At 43.8% G+C, this 27,459-nt stretch overlaps 1 protein-coding gene across 2 annotated transcripts in view; it reads left to right on the top strand.

Annotated features, from left to right (window-relative positions):
* The window catches only part of MGAT4A (alpha-1,3-mannosyl-glycoprotein 4-beta-N-acetylglucosaminyltransferase A), a 58,650-nt gene that overhangs the window by 16,955 nt on the left and 14,236 nt on the right, over positions 1-27,459 (top strand). For both annotated transcript variants that reach the window (XM_081857898.1, XM_081857899.1), the window contains 8 exons: positions 9,921-10,088; positions 11,410-11,550; positions 14,809-14,942; positions 20,840-20,886; positions 21,727-21,840; positions 22,375-22,450; positions 24,697-24,811; positions 26,367-26,497. In XM_081857898.1, coding sequence (XP_081714024.1) covers positions 9,921-10,088; positions 11,410-11,550; positions 14,809-14,942; positions 20,840-20,886; positions 21,727-21,840; positions 22,375-22,450; positions 24,697-24,811; positions 26,367-26,497 — 926 coding nt within the window. The remainder of the gene's footprint in view (positions 1-9,920; positions 10,089-11,409; positions 11,551-14,808; positions 14,943-20,839; positions 20,887-21,726; positions 21,841-22,374; positions 22,451-24,696; positions 24,812-26,366; positions 26,498-27,459) is intronic.

The raw sequence follows: 27,459 nt of genomic DNA, 5'->3' as shown, positions 1-27,459 counted from the left end.
CCTCTAGCTCATAATTGATAAGAACAAGATTTTTAGTGTTCAACACTGTATTCAGGTGCAGTTTGATGTAGGAAGTGGCTGTTGCTAACACCACGTTTTTAATTGTTCCGATCTTTGCTTTTTCTGGCAACTTTCCTTTCCTTCCGCCAGCTTTTAAAATGAAGCAGTGGTTTATTTTGGTTATGGCCATGTGTTTGGGTTTCTGTGAATATCCAAGAACATCAATTGTGTCTAAAACAAGAATATCTTTGTGTTAGCAGAGTTCGCCCAACTTTGAACTTGCCTCTGAAAATCTGCAGGCTTTCAAAATATGTGTTTCTGGTTGAAATGCATGTCTAAATGTCTCTGTTCATTTGTTTGGATGCTTAACTCTTCCAAGCTGTTATACTCCTTTATTTTTATATTCATCTCACAGCCATGTTCATACAGGGAATGTTGCATCATATTGTAGCAACTTGTTTCTTGTTAACAGTCTTGGTGCGGCAGGTTGACTCATTCCCTTTGCCATCTCATTATTCCTACCTGCCTTTGCCTCTTCCAGTCACATCCTTGCAGAAAGATTATTCTGTAGCCAGATGTGTCAAATTAAAGCAACTAAATGCTGGCTTTTACTAGTCAGTAGAGATGTGACTTCGTTTGTTTTTCCACATTATATTCGACATTGATTCATAGGAATTGTTCCCCAGGCTAACAGTTAATCAGAAGTCCTGTTTGTGCATTGGTCTCTGAGATAAAATGTCCTGTCTCAGAAAGTCCCCCTGGCATTCTGGTATGCCTCTTCTCTTAAAGACAAAAGCACATGGTTAAGCTCTTACACTGTGTTTTCATAGACATTTTAATGTTGGTGTGACTCCCAATGCACCTGTGTCTTTCAAGTGTAATATGAGAAACAATCCCTGTTACTATTCCTTGGTGAATGGGGGAATAGATTGACTTGATGGATTATTTAATAGTTTAGAAGAAATTACCTAAGTGTGTAAAGTTTAGAGAGCTTTATTTACCAATTCAAAGTCTGGTTGATTGGTTTGAGGGTTTTTTTGGGGGGGGGTTAATCTCCCCCCCCCAAAAAAAAACCATTAAAGGGCTTGAGGGAACTGAATACTTCTAACAGATAATGCGTTCACAGTTTAATAAACCTGCAAAACGAAATCTAATTAAATTTGACTTTTGGCCATGTTTTTCACACCAGCCAAAGCTCTCAACCCACTTGCAGAATGGACCTGCCCATGCATTGGGATTTCCTCTTTTCCCTACCCACTAGTTTACAGCATCCCCAGACCCGCTTTTGTGCATTGGGGGACCTCTCAGAGTACATTTTTAGGCACAGACTAGAAGAAAGGGGAAGTCCTATTGTGTCCACTCATGAAGCGTTGGGTATTGCCCTTACATCTGTACAGAATTATCTAGATATATTCCTTTCTTTCTTTAATTTTCAGTTTACAGTGCAGCCTTGTATTCACAACTATGTCCCATGAAATTTAATGGGATTTATTCTCATGTAAGTGGGCAGTGTTAGAAATTAGCCCACCACTAGGCGTGTTTTGTGACTGGCGCTGGTCCAATCACAACCATGTGGAGATCTCTGGATGCCAGGCTGATGACCGGGGAAAGCAAAATGTCACTTAGAGAAGGATCTGAAATATTTGTTTTATTCTAGGTTGTTCTGTTTGATGTTTTAATGTGTTGTAAACCACTTTGAGACTTGTTATAGCGATATAGAAATGAAATCATCAACAACAACAACAACAAATCCCATTGTGGGGGAATATGGGGCCTAGACATTCCATTGTGGCAACTGCAACTCAGGTTTATGGTCCCATTTGGTGATTAGCTTATATATCTGCTCATCTAACAATTAAAATGGGTATAGGATTCCATCTGCACACTTCTTTTCCAATTTAAATAGCTTGTAGAACTTTTCTTTCCTCTCCCTTTTATCTCCCTGATTGATAGTATAGGAGTAGTTGTTCTGTGTTTGGTTGTTGTTTTTTGCTTTGGTGGGACTGCTTATTCTACAGAAATTATTCACCCATGTCATGCACTCTGAATGTTGCAGGGGCAAGATAACATTAACTGTTGTGTTTTGACCTTCTCATGTGCTGCTATCATTTGTGGCTTATATCTAAGGTCTTGCCTTCCTGCTATCCTTTTTCTTATAAAACCATTAGTATAGAAGCAGCATAGAAAATTGTTGCAGAGGGTAAAGCGGCTCAGATTCAGAACTGATAAAAATAAAAAAGATAATTGCTTAGTGTTAAACTGATACCAAAGTAAATGAACCTCTCTCGGGAGGGTAGTTTGCAGCTGGAGTGCTTCTGTCCTGTAGTCACTTTGCAGGAGTGTTTGGAGAAAAACCTTGAAGGGTCTTAATGTCAGGTGGGTATGTACCATATTTTTTGCTCTATAAGACTCACTTTTTCCCTCCTAAAAAATAAGGGGAAATGTGTGTGCGTCTTATGGAGCGAATACAAGCTGCGCAGCTATCACAGAAGCCAGAACAGCAAGAGGGATTGCTGCTTTCACTGCGCAGCGATCCCTCTTGCTGTTCTGGCTTCTGAGATTCAGAATATTTTTTTTCTTGTTTTTCTCCTCCAAAAACTAGGTGTGTCTTGTGGTCTGGTGCGTCTTATAGAGCGAAAAATATGGTATGCAGTGAGATGGACTTCCATGTACCCAAGTTTCTGAACTATCATCTTGAATTGGGCCCATAAATGGCGTGTGAGCCAACGAATGGCTAATTACTGCCCTGATGTGATTATGTTGGGCAGACTTTTAGCCATGTTCTGGTAATTTCCAGACTAGTTTTAAAGTCAGTATTTCATTTGGGAGACTACTAGGGTGTAGATCAATGAAGCAAAACTCTTGCTATCCAGGTAGAATTGCAGCCAGGTCTCAGTGTCCTGGGGGTCACAGACTACTTTCCCCCTCTAGTTATAAAGATGGATCAGTGAGCATCCCCCAGTATCGGATCTTTGGGGTAGAGCAACCCCCATGTGAACAGGTTGAACACTAGTTATCTGGACATATGGCCCACCTGTTGACTATATCTTATATGAGTTGAGTGTCTGCTCACTGACTCTCAGTCAGCCAATTATACTCAGTACAGAAACATAGAGGACGCAGGTGGCGCTGTGGGTTAAACCACAGAGCCTAGGACTTGCCGATCAGAAGGTCGGCGGTTCAAATCCCCGCGACGGGGTGAGCTCCCGTTGCTCAGTCCCTGCTCCTGCCAACCTAGCAGTTCGAAAGCACGTCAAAGTGCAAGTAGATAAATAGGTACTGCTCTGGCGGAAAGGTAAACGGCGTTCCCATGCGCTGCTCTGGTTCGCCAGAAGCGGCTTAGTCATGCTGGCCACATGACCCGGAAGCTGTACACTGGCTCCCTCAGCCAGTAAAGCGAGATGAGCGCTGCAACCCGAGTTGGTCACAACTGGACCTAATGGTCAGGGGTCCCTTTACCTTTACCTTTACAGAAACATAGGCTGGGATTCAATTAACCCAGCATGCTAGCAAATGTCAGCACAAGGGCTCCCATTAGTGCAATGGGGTTTGCACCCTCTCCTCCTGCACCTGCTCCCAATCATTTCTGGAACGTTAGGAGAACCCCCAGAACAGTGCAACGTGGAGTGGAGGAGGAGGAGAGGGGGAATCATTCTGGCTAGCAAGCAGAAATGTTTACCCTGATGCATAGGAGCCAACTCCTGGGGGCTGAGGTCCCTTCGGAGCACCCCATAAAATATTTGAGGGGGCTGAGCACCCCAAAGTTGATGGGCATTGCCATTCACATGGTGTGCACGTGCCATGTCTTCTTATTGATTATGCAGAGCAGGGCGTACCTGCTCTCCTCCCCCAATATTTTATTCAAGTTGGCACCTGATGGTGCAGTCAGAAGAGCATGGCATTGAATTCCTCCCATAGAGGTGACTTTGATATAGCACCTCACATGTGAGGACCATGGGAGCATAAGTCACCACTGCTAGGGTCACGTAGAGGCGGTCTCTTAATGATGACTGATCTCTGTACACACATCACTGTGATTCTCATGGTGGTGGGTACTGGCTGAAGAGTTCTATGTGGCCACCAGCAACATACCATGCACCAGAGACGGTGTTAGATAAATAAGCTAGGCACCAAATGGCTCCTTAAACCAAGGTTCCTAAGATTCATTCTGATTGTGAAGATAAAATACAATGGCTAGAATACCACAGGATGTGTTGTTAGTGTGTGAAAATAGTCAAGATCCAATGATCCCCAGGCATGCACCTCCAGGTGGTGGAGATGTCAGGCGTCATCCTGGTGCCCGGGCCTCTTCACTTGATCGCAAATGGCCAATAGCCAGGTGCAAAATGCTCCTGGCGCCTGGCTAATTTCGAATGCTATACAGAAATAACTCTTCTGTATGCAGTAGTGGTTTTCTGAACTAGCCCATAGTATTGATGGTGGCAACTGGTCCAGCCCCTTTCAGAAACAGGAATCCTGCCAAGGACTATACATCTTCCTTTCTGGAGAGCGGCACTCTTGAATATGTGTTGGATATCAGGCAATAATGGTGCATTTGCTACTGTGGATTCTTTTAGCTTGATACAGAGACCTTCTTTTCTGATGATGTGGAATTGCCTAGGCCCAATGAGGGTCCCCCCCCCCCGTATCTTATGTGGGAAGGAGGCAAGAATGGTTGTGCCTGATGAAAATTTGTGGGGGTGTATTTAAATCTGTCTTGGAGAAAAGCTTTGAGGATGGGGAAAGGTTGTGTAATGAAATCCAATGAAGGTGTAGGCAGAGTTACTTTTCTCAGAATGTGAAATGTCAAGCCTCTTCAAATATTTACATTTAATTTCTGAAGTGGATTACACAATAATAACAGAGTTTTATACGCTCTTATGCAATGTCTTGAGACAAAAAAAACCCTTCTACACTGGCAGTTCCTGAATGCTATATTATGTCTGTTTTTCATGCCCCTGAAAGCTCTTGTGAAAACATTTCACTATACTGTATAAAAATGCTTTTTATATTTGGCCAGTGGGGGTGGGGGGGCAGAGAGCAGATCTAATAATAGAGCGAAAAACATTCTAGATTTTTAAAAACCGAAATCTTCTATGGTAACATTTGTTACCCAGGAGATAAGAGAAGATTGTTAATACAGCACAAAATTAGTCTGGATTTTGCAGACATGTAAAGAAAGAAGATGAAACAAGGATTGAAGTATTTAGCCCACTTTATGAAATTTCCATTACATGACTGTAAACAATGGCATCTGAAACTTTTCTTTGTAGTGTATGTATTTCCTTGCCCTTTTCTTGTCTGGGGAGTGGATGTGGTGTTTGGAATAGTATCATTAAAAATATTTTTAAAATATGGAAATATTTGAGTGAAGGCTGGATATACATCTGCCAAGGATGCTGTAGTTGTATCCTGCATTACAGATTTTGCATTGAGCTGGGAGTTAGACTAGATGACATCTGAGGTCCCTTCTGACACTGCAGTTCTAGGATCTGACTTACCACATGTTTAGACTGTCTCTGGGTTTGACTCGTGATAGTCTCTGACCATGGTCACACTTGTTTGGCTAGACTTGTATGCTGTACCAGTGCAAATGTTAAATAAATGTCTGTTGTAAGCTGTAACTGAAGAATGAGTTTTTCCTCTGAGGCCAAATCAGGCAGTACAGCCACCAGGGCATTCATATTTAAGGAAAGGAAGTTGTCAGTAGGAAGTATTAAACAAAATGGGGGGAAAGCTCTTTTAAAAATGTATTTTATCACTGATAACCAGGCTTTAGGGATAAAAAAAAAGGTTAGTGTAATTCAAGAACGGAGGAAGTCATAGGATTTCTGGAATTCTTAACAGAAATAATCTCCTGTCCTCATCCTTGCCAAGGATAACACAATCTTATTTCTGAAGGCCAAAGGCTTATTTAGTCCTGTTGCAAAAGAATGAAAAAATGTGATTCTTTGGCTGCAACTCTACAGTCTAGTGAAGGAGACATAATAAAGCAATTCTAAGGCCAGCAACTGGTACTGTAATGGTAAACCTCAATCAACTGACATTGAGATTGAGCTTTCTAGGCAGTAGCTAAGTTGCAAAAAACCCCACACATCCCTCAAACTCATCTAAAATTGATCTGGTAGGGATTCTGCCCCTAGTTATATTATTTTGTTGTGATTAGTGAAGGAAGGAAGAGGGGGGCTGTGTTTATTTATCCTATTTATCCCCTGCTTTTCAGCCAGCATTGACTTCCCAAGTAACTAACAATTAAAATCCATACACAGATACAATTACATTATGGGCATAGCATAAGGAGCGTCTCCACCCCCATCGTTCTACCCGGACACTGAGGTCCAGCACTGAGGGCCTCCTGGCAGTTCCCTCACTGCGAGAAGCCAAGTTACAGGGAACCAGGCAGAGGGCCTTCTCGGTAGTGGCGCCTTCCCTGTGGAACGCCCTCCCACCAGATGTCAAAGAGAATAACAACTACCAGACTTTCAGAAGACATCTGAAGGCAGCCCTGTTTAGGGAAGTTTTTAATGTTCGATGTATTATAGTATTTTAATTTTTTTTGGAAGCCGCCCAGAGTGGCTGGGGAAGCCCAGCCAGATGGGCGGGGCATAAATAATAAATTATTATTATTATTATTATTTATTATAGCATGGGTATAGCAGGTTCCCTGGCCCCAGGCAGTTGATGGCATAGTTCAAGCACTTCCTTCCAGAGCATGGAAGTGAGATTCTGCAGATAAAATTGGTGGTTGGCTGGTGGTAAAGATGCCAACCCGCAAAAGAAGCACTACCAAGTAGATGATTCTAGCATAACTAAAATTTCAGAGTCTGAAAGATAACTAGTTTCGCTTCTGGTTCTGAAAGTTGTGCTGCATGTATTTTTTTTAAATGGAGTTTTTAATGGATTTTTGTTTCTTGATGGCATGCAAATCTGTTTTTCTTTAAAAAATAGCAGTTTATTTCACTTGATGCTGAAGCTAGAGGAATCGGAGGCAAATGAGAAGCAAGAGGAATTGGAGTCCTTGCTATTTAGTGGCCTTGCCACCATATTGTAGGAGTAATATGAAAGTGTGTTTTCAGCTTCAAGAGCCTTGCCTGTTAGAAACTCAGATACATACGTTAGGCACCAAATGGCTCCTTAAACCAAGGTTACAGTCACCAGAACGGAATGTCTAGTTGCCATTTTGGGGCAAGATGGCTCTAAAGTCTTATTTTTCAAATGATGGACTGACTGATTGATTCTCAGTTGAACATCTGGCTAGTTCAGATTACAACCTTGAGCTAGGTTAAGAACTCTGAGAACTCAAAGAAGAAAAGGCACTTGATCCAGGGACAGTCCACATAAATATTGGGCTATACCTACCTCTTTTTCTTAATGGTGACTGCTCCTGCTCAGGCTGCACAGAAAAAGCGTTTTGGTTCCTGCAATTTATACCAATTGAGCAGATAAAATATAACAGATAGTATTCTACAGGTTGTGGTATCAGTGTGTGAAAACAGTCAAGATCCAATGATCCCCAGGTGTGCACCTCTAGATGATGGAGATGTTAGGCCCATCCTGGTGCCCAGGCATCTTCACTTGGTCGCAAGTGGTCAATAGCCAGGTGCAAAATGTGTCTGGCACCTGGCTGATTTCAAGCACTGCCTGTATCATCAACATCATCATCAACATCATCATCATCATTATCATTTTATTTGTTTGCTGCCTTTCCATAGTTGAAATTATGCTCAAGGTAGCTTTCAACATGACAAGATTTACATAGTTACAAATATAACAGAAGTCATAAACAATAAATAAAACATATCAAAAAGTACACAACAAAATAGCTTTTGTAGCTGGAGTCAGTCAGCACTCCATTCTCCCAGGCCAGATGGGAAAGGGCCAGCAAGGCAGGGTGCAGGTCTTCCAGGGCTCACAGTCAAGATGGTCTCATTTAAAACAACACAGATAAAAATTTGACAACTGAGGTTCCACTGTACTTAATTTAGAAGTTGGTTAGGAATAATGGAAGTCATGAATGGTTCCATCAGGAGTTTATCCTACAATGTGCCCACCTGGCAACTGAGAAGCTAGGGTCATATTGGTAGTGTGTGTGTGTGGGGGGAGATCACATGACTGCATGCTTCTCCATGGAGCTGGGGGAGAGAAACCTTTATTCTTGATACCTAGGTTTTCTGTGAGCAGGGGATTCCTTGTATGGGGGGAACCTTGGCATGTGAATCCTTATGCACGATCTGGAGTGTTGCAATGCATATGGAGGTTTACTACCTGTAAGAACTTGGCTCATGCACCACCTGAGTGTACAGATTCTTAACCACAGGAATGCCTGTTCTTTCTCCTCTTTGTAAATACATCTAAGCCAAAAGAAGCAGACTATAGGAGGTTCATAAGGTGAAACTAGGGTTCGTGGAACTAACGGGGTTACTTCCTTGAACCCTGTTGTTGCCTGTGTTACGAATCAAAACTGAGCTTCGTCACTTTTCTTTTGTTTTCTTATACTGAGAGAACAGGTTGGATGTTTGCCCAGAACTTTTAGTGCTACAATGTTGGGTTGCTCCGACGCTCAACTACAAATTGCATATAGTATCCCTAGGTTATGATGCTAAGATCAGAACAATATGGGGGTGGGGAGTGGGAAAGCCACTAAGCATTTCTATGCGTAATGGGTAGCAGTTGAAATTGTCACTCTGTGGGTGGAAGAAGTATGTCTTTGAAGAGAAAAGCTTCTTCCATTCAGAGATGCCACCCATAACCTCTGAGTTTCATAAAGTGACAAGAATGCAACCATGCTGAAGTGCCATACTGCATTGTGGGGCACTGCCTAGGTTTTTGCTCCAGACACCAACATTCTTACACTCTCAGCTCAGTCTTTTAACTACATGGCACAGTCTTGATTGTAGTTGTTCTCTAGACTGCAAAGCAGACTTGGAAGATTGCAAGATCCTTGCATCATCTTTCGGGCCCCCTTCCGAATGCCTCTAGGTCTTGGGATTGCAAGATTTCTTCTTGCTACAGGAATCAAAGGTCACGAGCTCTTTCCTTATACTGTACTTTTAGGGTCTAGTCAAATGGGCACAGATGCTCTGGAATGTGCAGTTTCCTCTCCCCAAGGAATGATGTTGGCCTTTAATTTTATGTTTTGCTTAAAATGAAGTCCTGTTTGTTGTCATCAGTCACTAGAATTTGCTTTTCCTGACTCTGGCAATGTTGCAGAGCCACCTTTCCAAAGACTCGCTCACTCTCCTCCCATTCATACAAGTTAAAACTGATGACATAAAACCAGTAAAGGTAAAGGTAAAGGGATCCCTGACCATTAGGTCCAGTCGTGACCGACTCTGGGGTTGCGCGCTCATCTTGCTCTATAGGCCAAGGGAGCCGGCGTTTGTCCGCAGACAGCTTCCGGGTCATGTGGCCAACATGACTAAGCCTCTTCTGGCGAACCAGAGCAACACACGGAAACGCCGTTTACCTTCCCACCGGAGTGGTGCCTATTTATCTACTTGCACTTTGACGTGCTTTCAAACTGCTAGGTTGCCAGGAGCAGGGACTGAGCAACGGGAGCTTACCCGGTCGCGGGGATTTGAACCGCCAACCTTCTGATCGGCAAGTCCTAGGCTCTGTGGTTTAACCCACAGCGCCACCAATAACAGTATACATGAACATATTCACAAAGACTCATTTTGCAAAATAATACTGTTACAGTGTAATTGTATTTCTTCTTGGTTCTCCTTCCTATAGTGCAGATAAGTCCTTCGGTCTATTTCCACCTGCTAAATTGTATCTGAAGAAATGTTATATTACTAGATTGGAGTCTCTGTGTTATTTCCTTGAAATGAAAACATTTTTTTTACAGGAGAAGCAGCGTTCACATATGTCATGACAGACTTAAAACAGTGAATAACCTGCATTATTTCCACTTCTAGAAAAGCTGATTGCTTATCAAAGGGAATTTCATGCTTTGAAAGAACGTCTTCGCGTAGCTGAGCACCGAACCCTGCAGCGTTCTTCTGAATTAAATGCCATCTTGGAGCAGTTCAGACGGGCAGTCGCAGAAACAAATGGAAGTAAGGATGCACTGAGCAGTGTTTCAGGTACAGGCTAATTTTCTTGTTTATTATTAATGTTTCTTTAAAAATACAAATCAAAGATTGACATGTTTTCTCCTTGTGCATTTGTAAATATTCATTTGTTGACACGAGTTTGTAAATAAAAACTAGCTAATATTTCCTTCCTTGCTCTTTCCTTCAGAATTAACTTTGTTCCACCTTTAGAGTGCGTGTGAGAAGCAAGTTCTCAGATTCAGATTTGCACAGGATCCAATTTCTTGCTCTGTGCTGAATGTTTGAACATGAAGGAAATACACTATACCTTGCATCTAGAGATTATTACCTGGTTTTTGTTGCTTTGGTGAAGCAACCTGATATCCAGGCTATGAATACCTAAATAAAATTTCATTTTCCCAGTACAGGAATAAATGTCATTTATTGTAACGTTGGAAGGGACCCCCAGGGGTCATGTAGTCCAACTGCCTGCAATGCAGGAATCTCAGCTAAAGCATCCGTGACAGATGTCAACTGCTTGACTATATTTGCATTCTTTCTTATTTCCAGCGTCTTGAGATATGATTTGGTTCCATGGAGGATTCTGGATTTGATCTCTGTATAATGTGTGCAGAGAATTTATCCATTTGGGCCAGTGGGGGGGCACGTTCTCTTTTAAAGCCCCCTGGTGCCAAACTTCTTGCTTTGGTGACTTCATTATAGATTAACCATGGGGCGGCCGGGGGGGGGGGGGAATACATAAAACCAGATTGGACTCCCTCAGGTGCAAAAACTCATCTAGGCTTTGTTTTCGTAATGACAACTGTTTCTTAAACCCATGTAAGTTAATGTAGTAGTGCAATTGGTTAGACTGGAAAACAATTCTACTTTAGTATACTTAGCTTACACAGAACTGCAATTGCCAGCATTCCCCAGGCAGAGGGATTGGTTGTAAAACCACCCTTGGAATTGTAGAAACAGAAGTTTCCCTAGAACTCTCAGCACCCTTAACAAACTACAGTTCTCAGGATTCTTAGGGGCTGTTTAAAGTGGTCATACAATGCTTTAAATGTACAGGGCATTAGGTGGGGACCTAAGCTGCATTAGTTTGAAAAAGAGCAACAAGCCCTCTTCATTTGTGTAGCCGACTTTCAAATGTTTCACAGAATGCTGCTTCCATTCCCAGGCAAACCACTATTTTGTTACATTCTATGACTATTGCTTTTATTTTAGATTTTTTTTTAAAAAATATTCTGTTTCATATAAACCTGTGAAATGTGTACAGTTCCTTACACTTTGGGTTAGATACTTGGCTAGGGTCCATTTTGGTAGGATGGCTGCATAGCTATATAATGTATATATTTGTTTTCAGACGAAACGTTAAAACTGCTAAAGGAGTTAACAAGCAGGAAAGCTCTTCAAGTGCCAAATATATATTACCACTTGCCTCATTTATTGAAAAATGAAGGAAGCCTTCGACCTTCGGTGCAGGTTGGCCTTGGAAGAACCGGAGGTAAAACTGACAATATTTCTATGATTGATGCACTTAAAGATGTATACAAACCCTTGTGGCTGTAGCAAAAAGGCTCAGTACACGACTACTCGCAGACAAGAGATATAGGAATCTATATGACACCCAGCTCTACCTCTCCTTTAAATCAGAACCAGTGAAAGCGGTGAAGGTCCTGTGTGAGTGCCTGGAGGCGGTTGGAGTTTGGATGGCGGCTAACAGATTGAGGTTGAATCCTGACAAGACAGAAGTACTGTTTTTGGGGGACAGGAGGCGGGCAGGTGTGGAGGATTCCCTGGTCCTGAATGGGGTAACTGTGCCCCTGAAGGACCAGGTGCGCAGCCTGGGAGTCATTTTGGACTCACAGCTGTCCATGGAGGCGCAGATTAACTCTGTGTCCAGGGCAGCTGTCTACCAGCTCCACCTGGTACGCAGGCTAAGACCCTACCTCCCCGCGGACTGTCTCGCCAGAGTGGTGCATGCTCTAGTTATCTCACGCTTGGACTACTGCAATGCGCTCTACGTGGGGCTACCTTTGAAGGTGACCCGGAAACTGCAATTAATCCAGAATGCGGCAGCTAGACTGGTGACTGGGAGTGGCCGCCGGGACCACACAACACCGGTTCTGAGAGATCTGCATTGGCTCCCAGTACGTTTCCGAGCACGATTCAAAGTGTTGGTGCTGACCTTTAAAGCCCTAAACGGCCTCGGTCCTGTATACCTGAAGGAGCGTCTCCACCCCCATCGTTCAGCCCGGACACTGAGATCCAGCGCCGAGGGCCTTCTGGCGGTTCCCTCATTGCGAGAAGTGAGGCTACAGGGAACCAGACAGAGGGCCTTCTCGGTAGTGGCGCCCGCCCTGTGGAGCACCCTCCCATCAGATGTCAAAGAGATAAAGAATTACCTGACGTTCAGAAGACATCTTAAGGCAGCCCTGTTCAGGGATGTTTTTAATATGTAATGCTGTATTGTTTTTAATACTGATTGGGAGCCGCCCAGGGTGGCTGGGGAAACTCAGCCAGATGGGCGGGGTATAAATAATAAATTATTATTATTATTATTATTATTATTATTATTATTATTATGTTAGCTGTCTCTTAGAATTCAGGTTGAATCCAAGGTCGAAGAAGCTTGTCTTTAACCTTCTCTTTTATTGTCTCATGCAGATCCCACACTTTTGATGTTAAGGTATAATAAAAAACCCCCACTAATTTAAAGCAGCATGCCTGTTCTTAAATTAAGTTTTTAAAAATAACAATGCATGGGTTTTTCCACATGCTCACAAATTAGTAGGCTGGGGTGGAATTCAATGTTGTGCTGTTACAAACGTTCCATCTGTGCAAGCAATTACAGCTTGCCAGATGGAATGACCCTCCTCCCTTCCCCTCTCCCCGCATGCTCTTCTGGAGGCTCTCCTGACCCCCCCAGAACCAATTGGGGGGCATGGGGGAGGAGAGGTGGGGAAGCCCCTTTGGACAAGTGGAGATCCTTGCACAGGGTTCCACTGATGGGCACATTAAGTCAGTCCTGCCCATTGTTTCCATCCTGTGTAGGGACTGTAGAATGTGGAATATAGGGGTAGGTAACTGGGTCTCCTTTAGTTGCTTATTGCTTTTTTTGGCAAGTGTTTAAAGTACACAAAGTAGTTCCAATAAAATATAATCACCTTGGTCCAAGGAGACCAATGCAACTGCTGCTTATTAATTTTTTTGCATGCACAGTGGGGACTATTATTTATTTTTCTCCTTGCCAACTCCTCTGCAGCCCCATCAAGAAATTGTCTCTGACACTCCCGTGTCAATAGGATGGTGTTATACGTAGTAAGGAAAACTAACAGTGCACTTCAGACATTGGCCTGGTTCCCACATGACACTAAACCATGGTTTATAACTTGACCATCTGAACCTGGCCCAGTGTTATAACTATGGTTTGTTAATCACAAACAAACCACACTTGCAAGCCATGGTTCACTGGTTGTTTATAAACCATGATGGTAAATGTGTGCTTCTTGTTCTGAAATTGCACCCAGAAAAATTTGGTGTGTGAAGTGACCTGTATAGTATTTCATAAGGTACAGAGGAGTTGTTGAGAAAATGAAGGAAGACTCACTGCGTAAGTAGATCTTTGGCCCAAGGTAAATGGGTTGTACATTCTCCTTCAGTTTTGATTCTTTCATGTTATGCTACTGAATGCCAGTCCTGCAAAACAGATTAGTAGGACTTGAGTCATGAAGACATCTCCTGAGAAATGTTCACTATTGAATTATGGATGTCTGTCTGCAAAACATTATTTTCACATCCGTTGCTCTGCATGGATTGTTAAGTCTGCATTATCTAGTAGCCCAAAGTTTTCATAATCCAACTTCTGTTGGTTGGCTTTTTAATAATAATAATAATAATAATAATAATAATAATAATAGAGAGGCTTTGCATTTGTGGATTTTGTACTGTTTGGATTTAACGAGAGGTGTGTGTTTTAATGCATGTCAGGTATGAAAGGCACATGATCAAGCATTATGGTTTATACATATGGTTTATATGTATGCATGAAAACTCTTTTTAATGGAAAGGGTTTCATCAGGCAAGTGACTTGTATGACTTGTATCATACACTTGTTGGCAAAAATCCAACTTAAAATCTGTAAAAAGAAAAGATGGCAGTTCTGGGACAGCTTCAGACAACCAGCTCAGCAGCTTCCCTAAAAAAAAAAAAACTGTGATGGTTTTTCAGTTGTTCTCCAATGGTTTCTTACCACCCATTGACTGAGGAGGCTGCTTGTGTTAATAAAGTTGATTGGGGAAGGGGTTTCAATTACTGTACAGGAACTGAGGAAGAAAAAGTAGGTGATGCTGATTTTGGATTAGTCATAATGGATAGGAGCTATGTAGCTATGAAAAACTCAGAGTAAAGGGAGCCTTTTGGGGGGGAATGTTGTATCTTGCACAATCCAACATTTGAACAAAATTCAATTTTCCTGACCAAAGAGAGGCTGAAACAAAAACTGAGACTTTTATACAAACACACCACCCATAAGAGTACCCCCCCCGCCCAAATGTATGCTTCCTGTTTTGATCATACCTGTAGTATTGAAATTGTTTTTGTTCCTTTACACCGAAATCCAAATCAAACAACAAAAGAATCACCCCTTGATTATGCCCTGTTTCACTCTGTTATGTTTTAAAGTATTTTTACACCTTGCATAACAAACCACATTCTTTCCTGTTCAAACCACCCGAGTGAATTGCTCATTGTTGTTTTTCAGTTTCTATAGTAATGGGAATTCCGACTGTAAAGAGAAAAGTAAAATCTTACCTTACAGAAACTCTTCACTCACTGATTGACAAGCTGTCTCCAGAAGAGAAACTAGACTGTGTTATGGTTGTCTTCATAGGAGAGGTAAGCCCAAGGCAGGCTGTTACCATTGTAGCTCTGTTTCTGATTGCAAGAAGCACCAGTGTGTGGGATGTTACTGCTGCTTACGTTATTTGTCAGTTTTGTGTTTCATCTCTTCCTGCTGTATAGTCATATTGAAAATGTTTTGCCTTCTCTGAACATGAAGAGGCTCACTGCGTGTGGAATTATATCTTATTCCACTCTGCTACACTGAGTGAGCTTAAGTTCAGTAGGGAGAATTAAGCTTATCTTTAAAATAGTTCTCATTTAAATACTTTGCTTGCATTTGCATGTGCATTTGTATGGACAGTGAAATAAAACTTGCATTTCTGATGGAAAATGGTGATTTCTGGCTAGCGGTTTGAGCTACGTATGGGTGATAGTTTTGTTATTCCTGTAGTAAGATACAATTGTGATGCTATCAGCTGCTAAAGGCACTTAACAGAGGAAACAGACTTATGCCGCAACTACAGTGATGTTCTGCAAACAAACAAACAAACAAGACAGAGCTTGCTTGTAATTGTGATGTGAGAAAAAACCATCTTCCTCCAGTTTCTATCTGGTGCAAGCATGCAGTGGCAAGAAGGTAGTCTTTGAGGTGTTGTGGGCACTGCCACCCTGCCTCAGTTTTTAAAAGCAGCACCAGAGCAGCAGTGTGAACTCTTGCTACTCCACAGCCCAGGAGTATTGCTAGGTCCTGATCCTGGATATGAAAGTTAAGCGGCTGTGCTTTAATTAGTGATAAGTGCCCAGAGCCTCCTGCAGAGCTCCTACTAGTCAATTTAAACCAGTGTTTCCAGCTGTTTTCAGACTACAATTCCCATCATCCCTGACCACTGGTCTTGCTGGCTAGGGATGATGGGAATTGTAGTCGAAAACAGCTGGAAACACTGGTTTAAATTGACTAGTAGGAGCTCTGCAGGAGCTTTCAGCCAGGAGACCTTTCCAGTCCTGCCTCAAGATCCCAGGGACAGAACCTGGAATCTTCCACATGTGCTTTACAACTGAAAATATACTCTTTATGCTGAAATACCTTTAACAGCAGCCAGAAGAGTTTTAGACAAAATGTAGAAGCCTGCCAGTTCTTTGTACATTTTTTTAATTATATAAATTTGTAACGGTGAGGCTTGAAAGAAATTGCTTAAGCTAACTTCATTAGAAATATGAATGTGCTCCTTTATAAGATAGTTTGAGCTGTACAAAATGAGCATTGTGGAGTATCTCCTGTCCCAAAATTTTTTTGGGGGGGAACATATACTGTACCTTGTTTGCTAACCAAGGCAGCCAGCTCTGCAAATATATGGTTAAGACTGTTTGCCGTGACTCTACATATTGCTTATTTAACTGCAGAAGCTACTATTGGCATTGAGCCTGGAGCAGAAACAGAGTCAGTCTGGAAGTTATGTAAACCTGTATTTGATGTAGTACACTTCTGTGTTGCATGTAAAGGAGGAATTATTGTATGAAGTTTGTTTGTTTGTTTTTTAAAAAGCAAAAACAGTCTTTCTAAACGGTGCACCAATTTCTAATTTGGAGCATGTATTTTTCCTGAACTGTACTTCCATCATGGAGATACTGCAGGTTCTCAGTACTCAGACCTCTACAGTTCTTTTACCCAAGGAAAATGCCGTTTAGCCTCCTAAAGGTAAAGGGATCCCTGACCATTAGGTCCAGTCGTGGCTGACTCTGGGGTTGCGGCACTCATCTCGCTTTATTGGCCAAGGGAGCCAGCATACAGCTTCCGGGTCAGCATGTGGCCAGCATGTCTAAGCCGCTTCTGGCGAACCAGAGCAGCACACGGAAACGCTGTTTACCTTCCCGCCGAAGCGGTACCTATTTATCTACTTTCACTTTGATGTGCTTTCAAACTGCTAGGTTGGCAGGAGCAGGGACCGAGCAGCAGGAGCTCACCCCGTCACGGGGATTTGAATCGCCAACCTTCTGATCGGCAAGTCCTAGGCTCTGTGGTTTAACCCACAGCGCCACCTGCGTCCCTATTTAGCCCCCTAGATACCACTTTTTTGCTGTTACAACTGATGTAATGCAATTGATTTCATAGATCTATGAAGCAGGGCATCCAAAACAGGAACTGGGAAGACCACACAGCTTCCAAAGAGAGCTTGGTACACAAAACAATGTGAAACCAGAGGATAACTCATGGGCTCTGTGCATGGTAAAAAAACATGTGTGAAATACAGGAGAGGCTTTGTGAGTCAGTTTCCTACTGCAATTCTCTTAGCACCATACTTCAGAGATGAGAGCACTTGCAAGGTAGATGTGTATTGTAGACAAGTGAGATATTTCTGATTATTCATTTTAGCACTTTGCTTGTGTCTGTAAAAATTCAGCTTTTAGCTGTTTATAGTTTTACATATGATCAGTCAAAAGGAAAAACTCTGGCTGGTATGTATTGAACCACATTTTATTTTCCAATGCTTTGTTGGAACTTTCGTGCAGGATGGAAAGAAGTGCAGGTCAGTTTGTTGAAGTTAGCACAAGAAGGGCAGGGAACATTCTGTATTTGTTGCTTTTCTTAGGCTGCCTTCAGAGGTAGATTATTGCAGGGTGGTGGTTTGTTGGCACTGAGACACTCAGAGTAAGCAAAAGCGATGCCTTTTTTATTAGAATGGTGTGTTAGACTGCAAGGTAAGGTAAAGGTCGCTTCACAGTGCAAATATGTTAATACATACTGCCTTTAAAGTTATAAAACAATCTAAATATACAACATGAAAAACCCTACAGATTGCATGTAGAGCAAATGTATCAAAAACTACCATGGTGGCTTAAGCAGTGTACAGTAGTTTAGCAACCATTTGAGCTACGTGCTTTTCTAATGGATTTGGAGAGATTTTTCTGTACCCTTGGGGTAAATTCAGATTTGACATTTATATAGAGCAGGATAAAAGCCTCTTCATTCCCCAGATCCGTTCAGAAACTAATTTTTGTGTGACTGCCAAGACGTGATGACACAAATGTACATATCCATTGTTTCTGTAAGTGGGAGAAGCAACCTGGGGAAGGTGGAAAAGGGGACAGGAGTGAGACTTAGGTTCCAAGGAGTTTCTGTGAGCCATCAGTTCGAGTCCTACCTTCCAGAGCAGGAGAAAACAAGCTTGCTCCATCTTCCATGTGACAGCCCTTGAGATATTTGAAGATGGCTATTGTATCTCCTCTCAGTCTCTTCTTTTCCAGGCTAAACATACCCAGCTTCTTCAACCATTCCTCATAGGACTTGGCTTCTAGACCCTTGATCATCCTAGTTTTAAATTACTGTTTTTCTCAACAACATACATAGAAGCAGGGACTGGAACCTTTCCCTATCCCTTATGTTTTTTTATTTAGCCATGGAGAGCATTGCTTTAAAGATACATGTGTCATTCACAGTTGATAATGGCCATGGTTATTATACCACCACATAGGCTCTATTCTCACTGAAGGCCGTAACACTGGGATTTGCTTAACTTGACGTGAATGTAGTAAATTCATAAACACAATTTTCTGAATTGAATTAAAAATTGTGCTGGCCAGTGTACGAGATTGAAATCAACCCCTTACTATTCTGTGTTTGAATGGACACATTTTGTGACCTCTGTCATGCTAACTTTTTGATGAACATTAATAATTAATTTATGTATTTAAATCAGTGTTTCCCAACCTTTTTTGGGCAAAGGCACACTTGTTTCATGAAAAAAATCTCGAGGCACACCACCATTAGAAAATGTTTAAAAAATTAACTCTGTGCCTATATTGACTATATATAAAGTAACTCTCTTTAATAGGCATCAAATAAACACAAAGAAAGTATTTTATAATTACTTTATTATGAAATAGTAAGTACCGTATTTTTCGTCCCATAGGACGCTCCGTCCCATAGGACGCACCTACTTTTTTTTGGGGGGGGGGGGAAATAAAGGAAAATTTTTTTTCCTTTATTCCCCCCCCCAAAACCAGGTCGGGGAACAGTGGGATGGCGGTGCTGCGCCTCCCCGCTGTCCCCCGAGCTTGTGGGGCTGGCCCATGTCTGCCTGGCGCGAGGGGCGCTCTGCTTCAGGGCGCCCCGCGCGTCGGGCGGCAGGCTACAGTCCGCAGCATGGGGAACCCTCTGTTTCAGGGCGCCCCCCGCGCCCCCCGGGTGCGCAAGGCTTGCCAACACGAGCGCGGAGCACGGGGCGTCCTCCGAAGGGCGCCCCGTGCTCCGCGCTGCCAGCTGCCGCCCGCAAGCCTTGCGCTCTCGGGGGGAGATCCCCCGGGTGCGCAAGGCTGGCCAACACCAGCGCGGAGCACGGGGCGTCCTCCGAAGGGCGCCCCGTGCTCCGCGCTGCCAGCTGCCGCCCGCAAGCCTTGCGCTCCCGGGGTGAGATCCCCCGGGTGCGCAAGGCTGGCCAACAACAGCGCGGAGCACGGGTCGGCCTCCGAAGGGTGCCCCGTGCTCCGCGCTGCCAGCTGCCGCCCGCAAGCCTTGCGCTCTCGGGGGGAGATCCCCCGGGTGCGCAAGGCTGGCCAACACCAGCGCGGAGCACGGGGCGTCCTCCGAAGGGCGCCCCGTGCTCCGCGCTGCCAGCTGCCGCCCGCAAGCCTTGCGCTCCCGGGGGGAGATCCCCCGGGTGCGCAAGGCTGGCCAACACCAGCGCGGAGCACGGGGCGTCCTCCGAAGGGCGCCCCGTGCTCCGCGCTGCCAGCTGCCGCCCGCAAGCCTTGCGCTCCCAGGGGGAGATCCCCCGGGTGCGCAAGGCTGGCCAACACCAGCGCGGAGCACGGGGCGTCCTCCGAAGGGCGCCCCGTGCTCCGCGCTGCCAGGTGCCGCCCGCAAGCCTTGCGCTCTCGGGGGGAGATCCCCCGGGTGCGCAAGGCTGGCCAACACCAGCGCGGAGCACGGAATGGCCTCCGAAGGGCGCCCCGTGCTCCGCGCTGCCAGCTGCCGCCCGCAAGCCTTGCGCTCTCGGGGGGAGATCCCCCGGGTGCGCAAGGCTGGCCAACACCAGCGCGGAGCACGGGGCGTCCTCCGAAGGGCGCCCCATGCTCCGCGCTGCCAGCTGCCGCCCGCAAGCCTTGCGCTCTCGGGGGGAGATCCCCCGGGTGCGCAAGGCTGGCCAACACCAGCGCGGAGCACGGAATGGCCTCCGAAGGGCGCCCCGTGCTCCGCGCTGCCAGGTGCCGCCCGCAAGCCTTGCGCTCTCGGGGGGAGATCCCCCGGGTGCGCAAGGCTGGCCAACACCAGCGCGGAGCATGGGGCGTCCTCCGAAGGGCGCCCCGTGCTCCGCGCTGCCAGCTGCCGCCCGCAAGCCTTGAGCTCTCGGGGGGAGATCCCCCGGGTGCGCAAGGCTGGCCAACACCAGCGCGGAGCACGGGGCGGCCTCCGAAGGGCGCCCCGTGCTCCGCGCTGCCAGCTGCCACCGGCAAGCCTTCCGCTCACGGGGGAGGGAGATCCCCCGGGTGCGCAAGGCTGGCCAACAACAGCGCGGAGCACGGAATGGCCTCCGAAGGGCGCCCCGTGCTCCGTGCTGCCGGCTGCCGCTCGCAAGCCTTGCGCTCTCGGGGGGAGATCCCCCGGGTGCGCAAGGCTGGCCAACACCAGCGCGGAGCACGGGGCGGCCGGCCGAAGCGAGCGGCGATGGGATGTGGGAGGGAGCTCGCTCGCCGCCCCGCATGTGCTCGCCGCCGCCGCCCCGCCTCTCGCCGCCCGACTCGCCCGCCTCCCTCCCACGGCACACCAGGCAACGTCTCGCGGCACACTAGTGTGCTGCGGAACACCGGTTGGGAAACACTGATTTAAATAATTTCTAAGCCACTTCACTGCTACTTGAATTTTTGAAAAAATGCTGTAGAAATTATACAATCATTTAATTTGTTATACTTGGTTCAAAAATGTTGCTTTAAAATGCCTCTTTTTCTCCCCCTAGACAGATCTTGATTATGTAAATGGCGTTGTAGCAAGCCTAGAAAAGGAGTAAGTTTATTTCATTGTTTATCCATTGTTTATTTCAGTTTTAGTAATAGTTTTCTTCATATGCATGGGTTGCATACTGTGGTAAATTGCATGGAGCAATTAGATGGTCTCAACTTGCAAAACAGCAAATGGGATTAAAAGGTTCAGTCTGTCATAAACGGATTATGTTGGCATGAAATAAATGGATTGCAAAGCACCTATGCTAAAGCTGCTATGCTAGCGCTGATGTATAGAAGCAGCTACTTGCATACTTAAGAAGTTAATGCATATTGTGGTTTTAAATAATAGATTATGAGAATTAAGGCCAGACCTTAAAGCAATTTCTGCTTTTGTAGAAGACCTGGCTGCCAGTTCTTGCTAGTTGCAGCTGCTTGTGCATTGTTGCATTCTATGCCAGTGGGATTTTCAAGGGACATAGGGAGGTTTTGTGGAAGGGAGAGATCACACAGAAGTCACCTCACGGCCTTTGGACCCCAACCTGTACATATCACTTTATAAATGAAATCTACATTAGTGGTTAAGCCAGGCATAGGCAAACCCAGCCCTCCAGATGTTTTGGGACTACAGCTCCCATCATCCCTAGCTAACAGGACTAGTGGTCAGAGATGATGGGAGTTGTAGTCCCAAAACATCTGGAGAGCCGAGTTTGCCTTTGCCTGGGTTAAGCTGATATTAACTTGGCCACAATATGATTAGGCTGATACTAATTCGCCCGGTGCTACTGGGTGAGCACTGTGACTGAACAATCCAGCTCCAACATTTGATCACCACATTGGGTTTTTGGAGTGCAGCGTTTCCTAGAATAGAATATAATGACAATTTTTAACTTTCTGAATACAGGTTTTCTAAAGAAATCAGTTCTGGCTTGGTGGAAGTAATAGCTCCACCTGCAACCTACTATCCTGACTTGACAAACCTAAAAGAGACGTTTGGAGACTCAAAAGAAAGAGTCAGGTAAGAATTTCTCAGGGTACTGGGGAATAACAACTTCATTCATTGTAGATTGTAGAGTGCATTGAAAATTTAGGACATGGAAATTTCATAAATGGAAACTGCCATGTTCCCCCGCCCCCTAGTATTAATAGTAACTGGGGGTGAAATACTCAGATTGCCTCCATAGGGGAAAAAGTTAATTTCTCTGCACCATGCTGTTCTCCTGGTTTTGAAATTCCCTCTCCATGATGTTCACCCTACAGGGAAAACAAATAGGTACTTGAAATCTTGCTGCTTCTTTGTGGGACTGCTTGGTAAGATGGCTTGTAGCAGGCCACAGCTTGACAGCACTTGGCTTGGTGGGAGAATCCTGCAATGAAACAACTGAAAGGGCAGACTACATTGCTTCTGGCAGGTCAGCTCCCCAAATGGTGACTCCAAAGAGGACTTCAGGGTTCACCACCATGATAAGAATGCTACCTCCTGAAACCCTGTATATGCCTTCATTGCTTACTGAGATGCTTAGTTTAGAAAACTAACTGTATTTAATTTCAGATGGCGGACAAAGCAGAATCTGGATTATTGTTTCCTTATGATGTATGCACAGAAAAAGGGTGTTTACTATATTCAGGTAAATTGTTGTTGTTGTTGTTGTTTTACTTTGAATGGTGAAAACTAGTATCCAAGACATGTCCTGTGCTCTTGTAATCAGAATAAGAACAGTTATTTAGTTGAATTGCAGTGTTGGCATAGTATATGGGAATTGATTATAAGTGTTTGATAGATAGACCAAACAAACAAAAAGCCAAGCCAGCTAAAGATGATGGGTATGTAAATCATAACTTTTTAGGAAAATAGAGCTAAAACAAGTAAGGTGATTTGTAGTTGTGTTTTCCCTTTAAATGTTTTAATTTAAAATATAAAATGCCTTAGTTAAATATTGTTGGGTTTTTTTTTATTGTTAAGAAATGATGCTAAGATTCTTTCCAGATTTGGTTGCTATTACTTTAGAAACAGCTGTAATTGCCAAGGTGATGCTTTGCAAATATGGTTTAGTTCGTTACATATGGCTGCAATAAGACCAAGATTGATATGCACATGCTTAGTTTCACACACTGTCTAAGTAGCTGACTCTAATTCAGTGAATCTAATTTGCTCCTGTAAAATTGAGCAGCTGCGTCATTTCTTGCCTGAATAGGATTTACAGTAAGAGCAAAAGCCTGTAATAACTACAGAGCTGCACAAATGTTTTTTTTCCAGCTCTGCCTTCGATCCTACATCATCAAAGTAAATTTGGAAATAACACATTTTATCCTTTAAGTGATTCTCCTGCAGTGCCTTGCCCCTGCATAAAGCCAGCCATTCCATATCCTATCTGCACATAAAAGATGGGATTGCAATGAGAAATGGATAGAGTCAATGTCTGACATGATAATTCCTGCACTATTTGGGTTTCCCCCCCCTGGTATTCCCTTTTCACATGCACAAGCTTTTTGGAAGTTTATTAGATCCCAGATAACATCCTTATATAACTGTGTCCCTGTACAATAAACAGCTTTTAAGAAACCTATTGTGCAGGGTTGTTTTTGTTTTAAAAATGCTGTCTCTCATAAAAAACCCCTCTCTGTTGATATTGTTCCACCAGTGTTATTCCATGTGATAAATCTAACTGTGTAGGTGGATTTTAAAGGCATGGCTGTGTGGTCATGCAGTCTCTAGTTTGGCACCATGGAAAGAAATAATATTGGAGGTGTTGTGTTGTTTCCGAATGTGACCATCTTGTTGACTGAATGCATTTTTAATCTTTTGGAGGATTCCATTAGTGGAAACATGGGAGGTGATTTTTGCTGTTTTCCCCTTCAGCTTCCTTTGCACCCCTTGAACTCTACTCCAGAGGTTTGGGGCACCCATGGAACAATATGTTCGGTGGCAGAGGGGGAGTCACAACTGGAGATCGGAGAAGTTTGTGTCCATGGTTCTCATGGAAGCCTGCACTGAATCAAATGTTGGATTCAGACCCTTCTCAAATATTTCTGTTTAGACGATGACCAACTTAGGGTCTCTTCAACCCTAAAATTTCATCAGTAATGGACTTCTCATAAGGGCAAGAAGGTTAAACCTCAATGAGAAAAAAATAACCTTGTTAGCAATGGGACATGTTCTTGTTGATGGGCAATGTAGTTTTGATCACCAAAAGCATGTTTTTGTTTTTGTTTTCCATTTAATGTTAACAGGACAATCCTGCTCAGAAGTGAGTTGCAATTAATTAGTGAGATTCAGGGTACTTCCAGATAGGGACTAGAATAGTGCAAACAAGTCATTCAGATATCACAACAGTAGGGTGTTTTTTCCCCTTTAATGGATTTTGCTTGGAAAGGATAAATTTAGATTAAATTTCAAACAAAATATGCACTGGCATTTTGATGCCCATGATGTTCCTGGGATGCTGCCCATTTTTTTTTTATTTAAAAAATGCATGAATGAAAGGCAGGCATCTTGCAATATACCCCTTACCGTGTATAGGATTGCAGCCTCTCAAAAATGATTGCCCATTTCATTTATAGTTTGCAGTCCCCTCCCAGTGATTGCAGTTGAGGCAAATAATGAGGTTGTATCTAACAAAGTCATTCTATTAACACCATGACTTCTGCTTCTACAACGTAACCTCTTCTCCTCTCTGTGCTCCCAAGAACATTGGGGGGGCGTGGGGGGGGGGGAAGTGAGGGAATAAAAGTTATGTTAATGGAATGCATTTGTTGGATGCAGCCCAAGAAGTTCAAATGTACGTTTGAGTTTGAAATGTGGTTTGCCTAACACACTCTTTTTCACATTTCATTTCTTCTTTCTTTTGCTGGTCTTGCTCTTTGGCTCCCTTAGCTTGAGGATGACATTGTTGTCAAGCAGAATTACTTCAGCACAATAAAAAATTTTGCGCTTCAGTTGTCATCCGAAGATTGGATGATTCTTGAATTTTCTCAGCTGGGATTCATTGGTAAGAGAAATTCCTCTTTAGCAGGTTTGAAAAGGGCAGAGGAAGGGGTGTACAGTGGGGGTGGTCTGCCCCGGGTGTCCCCACTGAGGGGGGTGACAAAATGCTGGGCAGCACTCACTGCGGGGCCTGCAGCACACCTGAGCCACGCGTCTCTCCTGGGGTGACGCGGGGCTTGGGTGCCCGCAGGCTCTGTGCTGCTCCAAATGGTCTGCCGGCCACCTCCCCCTCAGCTGTAGGGTGGCTGAGTGGGAGGAGACAGGCAGACTCCTCGGAGGCACCGCGGAATGTCCTGCCCTGGCATGCGCACCACCCCAGGTGCCTGATTGGCTTGCTCCGCCGCTGGGCAGGTGCAGGGAAGGGTGGAAAGAAGAAGAGAAATCCAGAACTAGGGCAGAGAATCCTCAAAAATGTCCCAACTTTTAAAATATGGAAATACAGTGAGTTTTTAATTTTTTTTTAATTTTGTGACTTTCCCTGTATAATTCCACATATTCAGTTGCACGCTGATTGTTGTGACAGAATCCAGCTGCTGAAAGTTAGAATAATTCTATAGCAGTGGCTGCCATCTCAGAACATGACAAATTTCTATTTGGGCTCCAGTAATTTAAACCTATTTCCCATGGACTTGGTTCTCTTTTTTGTTTTTTTAGTATTGTATTGATTTTCTATGGTATTTTTTGTTTTTGTTTTTGTTTTTTGTTATGTTCTATTTGTTATAATTGTGAAAAACTTATTTTATTTTATTTTTAAAATAAACGAACGATTTCCCGTGGAAGTTAGGCTCAATGCAGAGCTTCCCTCGTTTTAGAGGTTTCCCACTACAGCTTTCCTGCCTTTATCAAAGCCAGTGACTTCAACCTTTCCTTTTCAATATGGTATTCACTTGACTGAAGTGAATCAGTCCTTTCCTTTTCAATATGGTATTCACTTGACTGAAGAGGGCAGATTCCTCTGCTCTCATTGCGATGCTCCTACCTTTGAAGTGAAGAGGGCAGTGTTTGTGGACAGGGAAGCTTAAACTGCAGTCTTATGGCTCCTGTACGTGCAGAATGTCTATTGATCAGATTAAATGAGGAACCGGAAACATTAGAGCTGTAGATCTACCACAAAAGGGTGGCATGTGATTTTCAGTGCAGATTATGGGAGACCAATTTTTCGGAATTGTAATTTTTTAAAAGAAGCATTGTTGAAGACATGAAATGGGTGGGGAGAAACATAGCACATGTTCAGTTTTTGTTAAATATCCTATAAACCAAGGAATATCTGGGCAACTTTCTTCCAAAATTCTCAGTCTCTGCAAACCTTCTGCCCCAAATTCTTTGAGTGCCATCTTTTCTTTTACTAGTTTGCGTTAAGATTCTTTAAAAAAAGCAACCCATCAAATCTTCAGAGGTGAGGGTTTTTTGAGCATCAGATATTTATATATAATAGCCTGCTTCTGGAATTTCTGTTACTTTTAGTCATACTAGCTAAAGTGGCTCTTTGGGGGTGGCAGGCTGAATTTGCATTTACAAAGCTCTGGATAGCTGCTGATATAACTTCATTTTATTTCCAGGTAAAATGTTTCAGTCTCCAGATATTACACTCATTGTAGAGTTCATATTTATGTTTTATAAAGAGAAACCTATTGACTGGCTCTTGGATCACATTCTTTGGGTGAAAGTTTGCAACCCCGAGAAAGATGCAGTAAGTTTTGAGTGTTAAGTATTTCTCATAAATACTGTCTTATGTGAATGGCCTGGTTTGCATGTAATGCAAAGCCAAACCACGACTTAGTGTGAATGAGCAAATGGAGAGAAGATTGGCTGCTTTGGTTCCACCACTGCACTGCTGAACAAAGCCATGGCTTGGCTTAGTGCAAGGGTGAGGAACCTGTGGCCCTCCAGATGTTGCTGGTCTACAACTCTAATCATCCCTGACCATTGACCATGCTGATGGGGGCTGATAGGTATTAAGAGTTCAGCAACATCTGGAAGGGCACAGGTTCTCCATCACTGGCTTAGCATGTCATCTGAACGTGGGCTGATGGTTTAGCTCTCTCCAGACGAACCACCAGTTCTAGACAATAGGAGAAACCTTGATTACAACTCATGCTTCATCTGGAAGGAGCTAAGCCAGGGCCCTGGATTTGGATGACATGCCAACCCAAACCATGACTTATTTCAGCACAGTGCAGCAGTGGATTGACTAGGGAGGAGCAGAACAGCCACGATTTCCTCTCCAGGAGCCTACAAGTGTGCTTGTTCACACTAAGCCATTCTTTAGTTTAGCATTACATGTGAACAAGAACAATGTAAGAAGTCACTTTATTGTAGATATCTCTGTGAAATAAGGGTGCTGCCATCTAAACATAATGGGGTGCTACAAAAGTAGTGGAATCTAAACATAATGGGGTGCTACAAAAGTAGTGGCCAACAACCATTTTCTAATTTCTTCAGACTGGTGAGGATGTAAAATGCTTATTTGAAAGGTTGCAAGCAGAAGTTAAAGCCTTTTGTTTGTAGGGGAGCTATAATCTCTAAAAGGTGTATTTTATTATGGCCTCCAAAGAAACCTGAGCACTTGACTATGTTAAAAACAAAGTTCCACGTCTCAGACTGCCTGTGCAGATGGCATAACTGCTAAAATTAGCTGAAGAGTTGCACAGA

The sequence above is a fragment of the Podarcis erhardii genome (genome assembly GCF_964252035.2).
Source record: "Podarcis erhardii genome assembly, chromosome: 4".
In the NCBI taxonomy this organism is placed as follows: Eukaryota; Metazoa; Chordata; class Lepidosauria; order Squamata; family Lacertidae; genus Podarcis; species Podarcis erhardii.
This window is presented reverse-complemented; position numbering and strand designations above follow the sequence as displayed.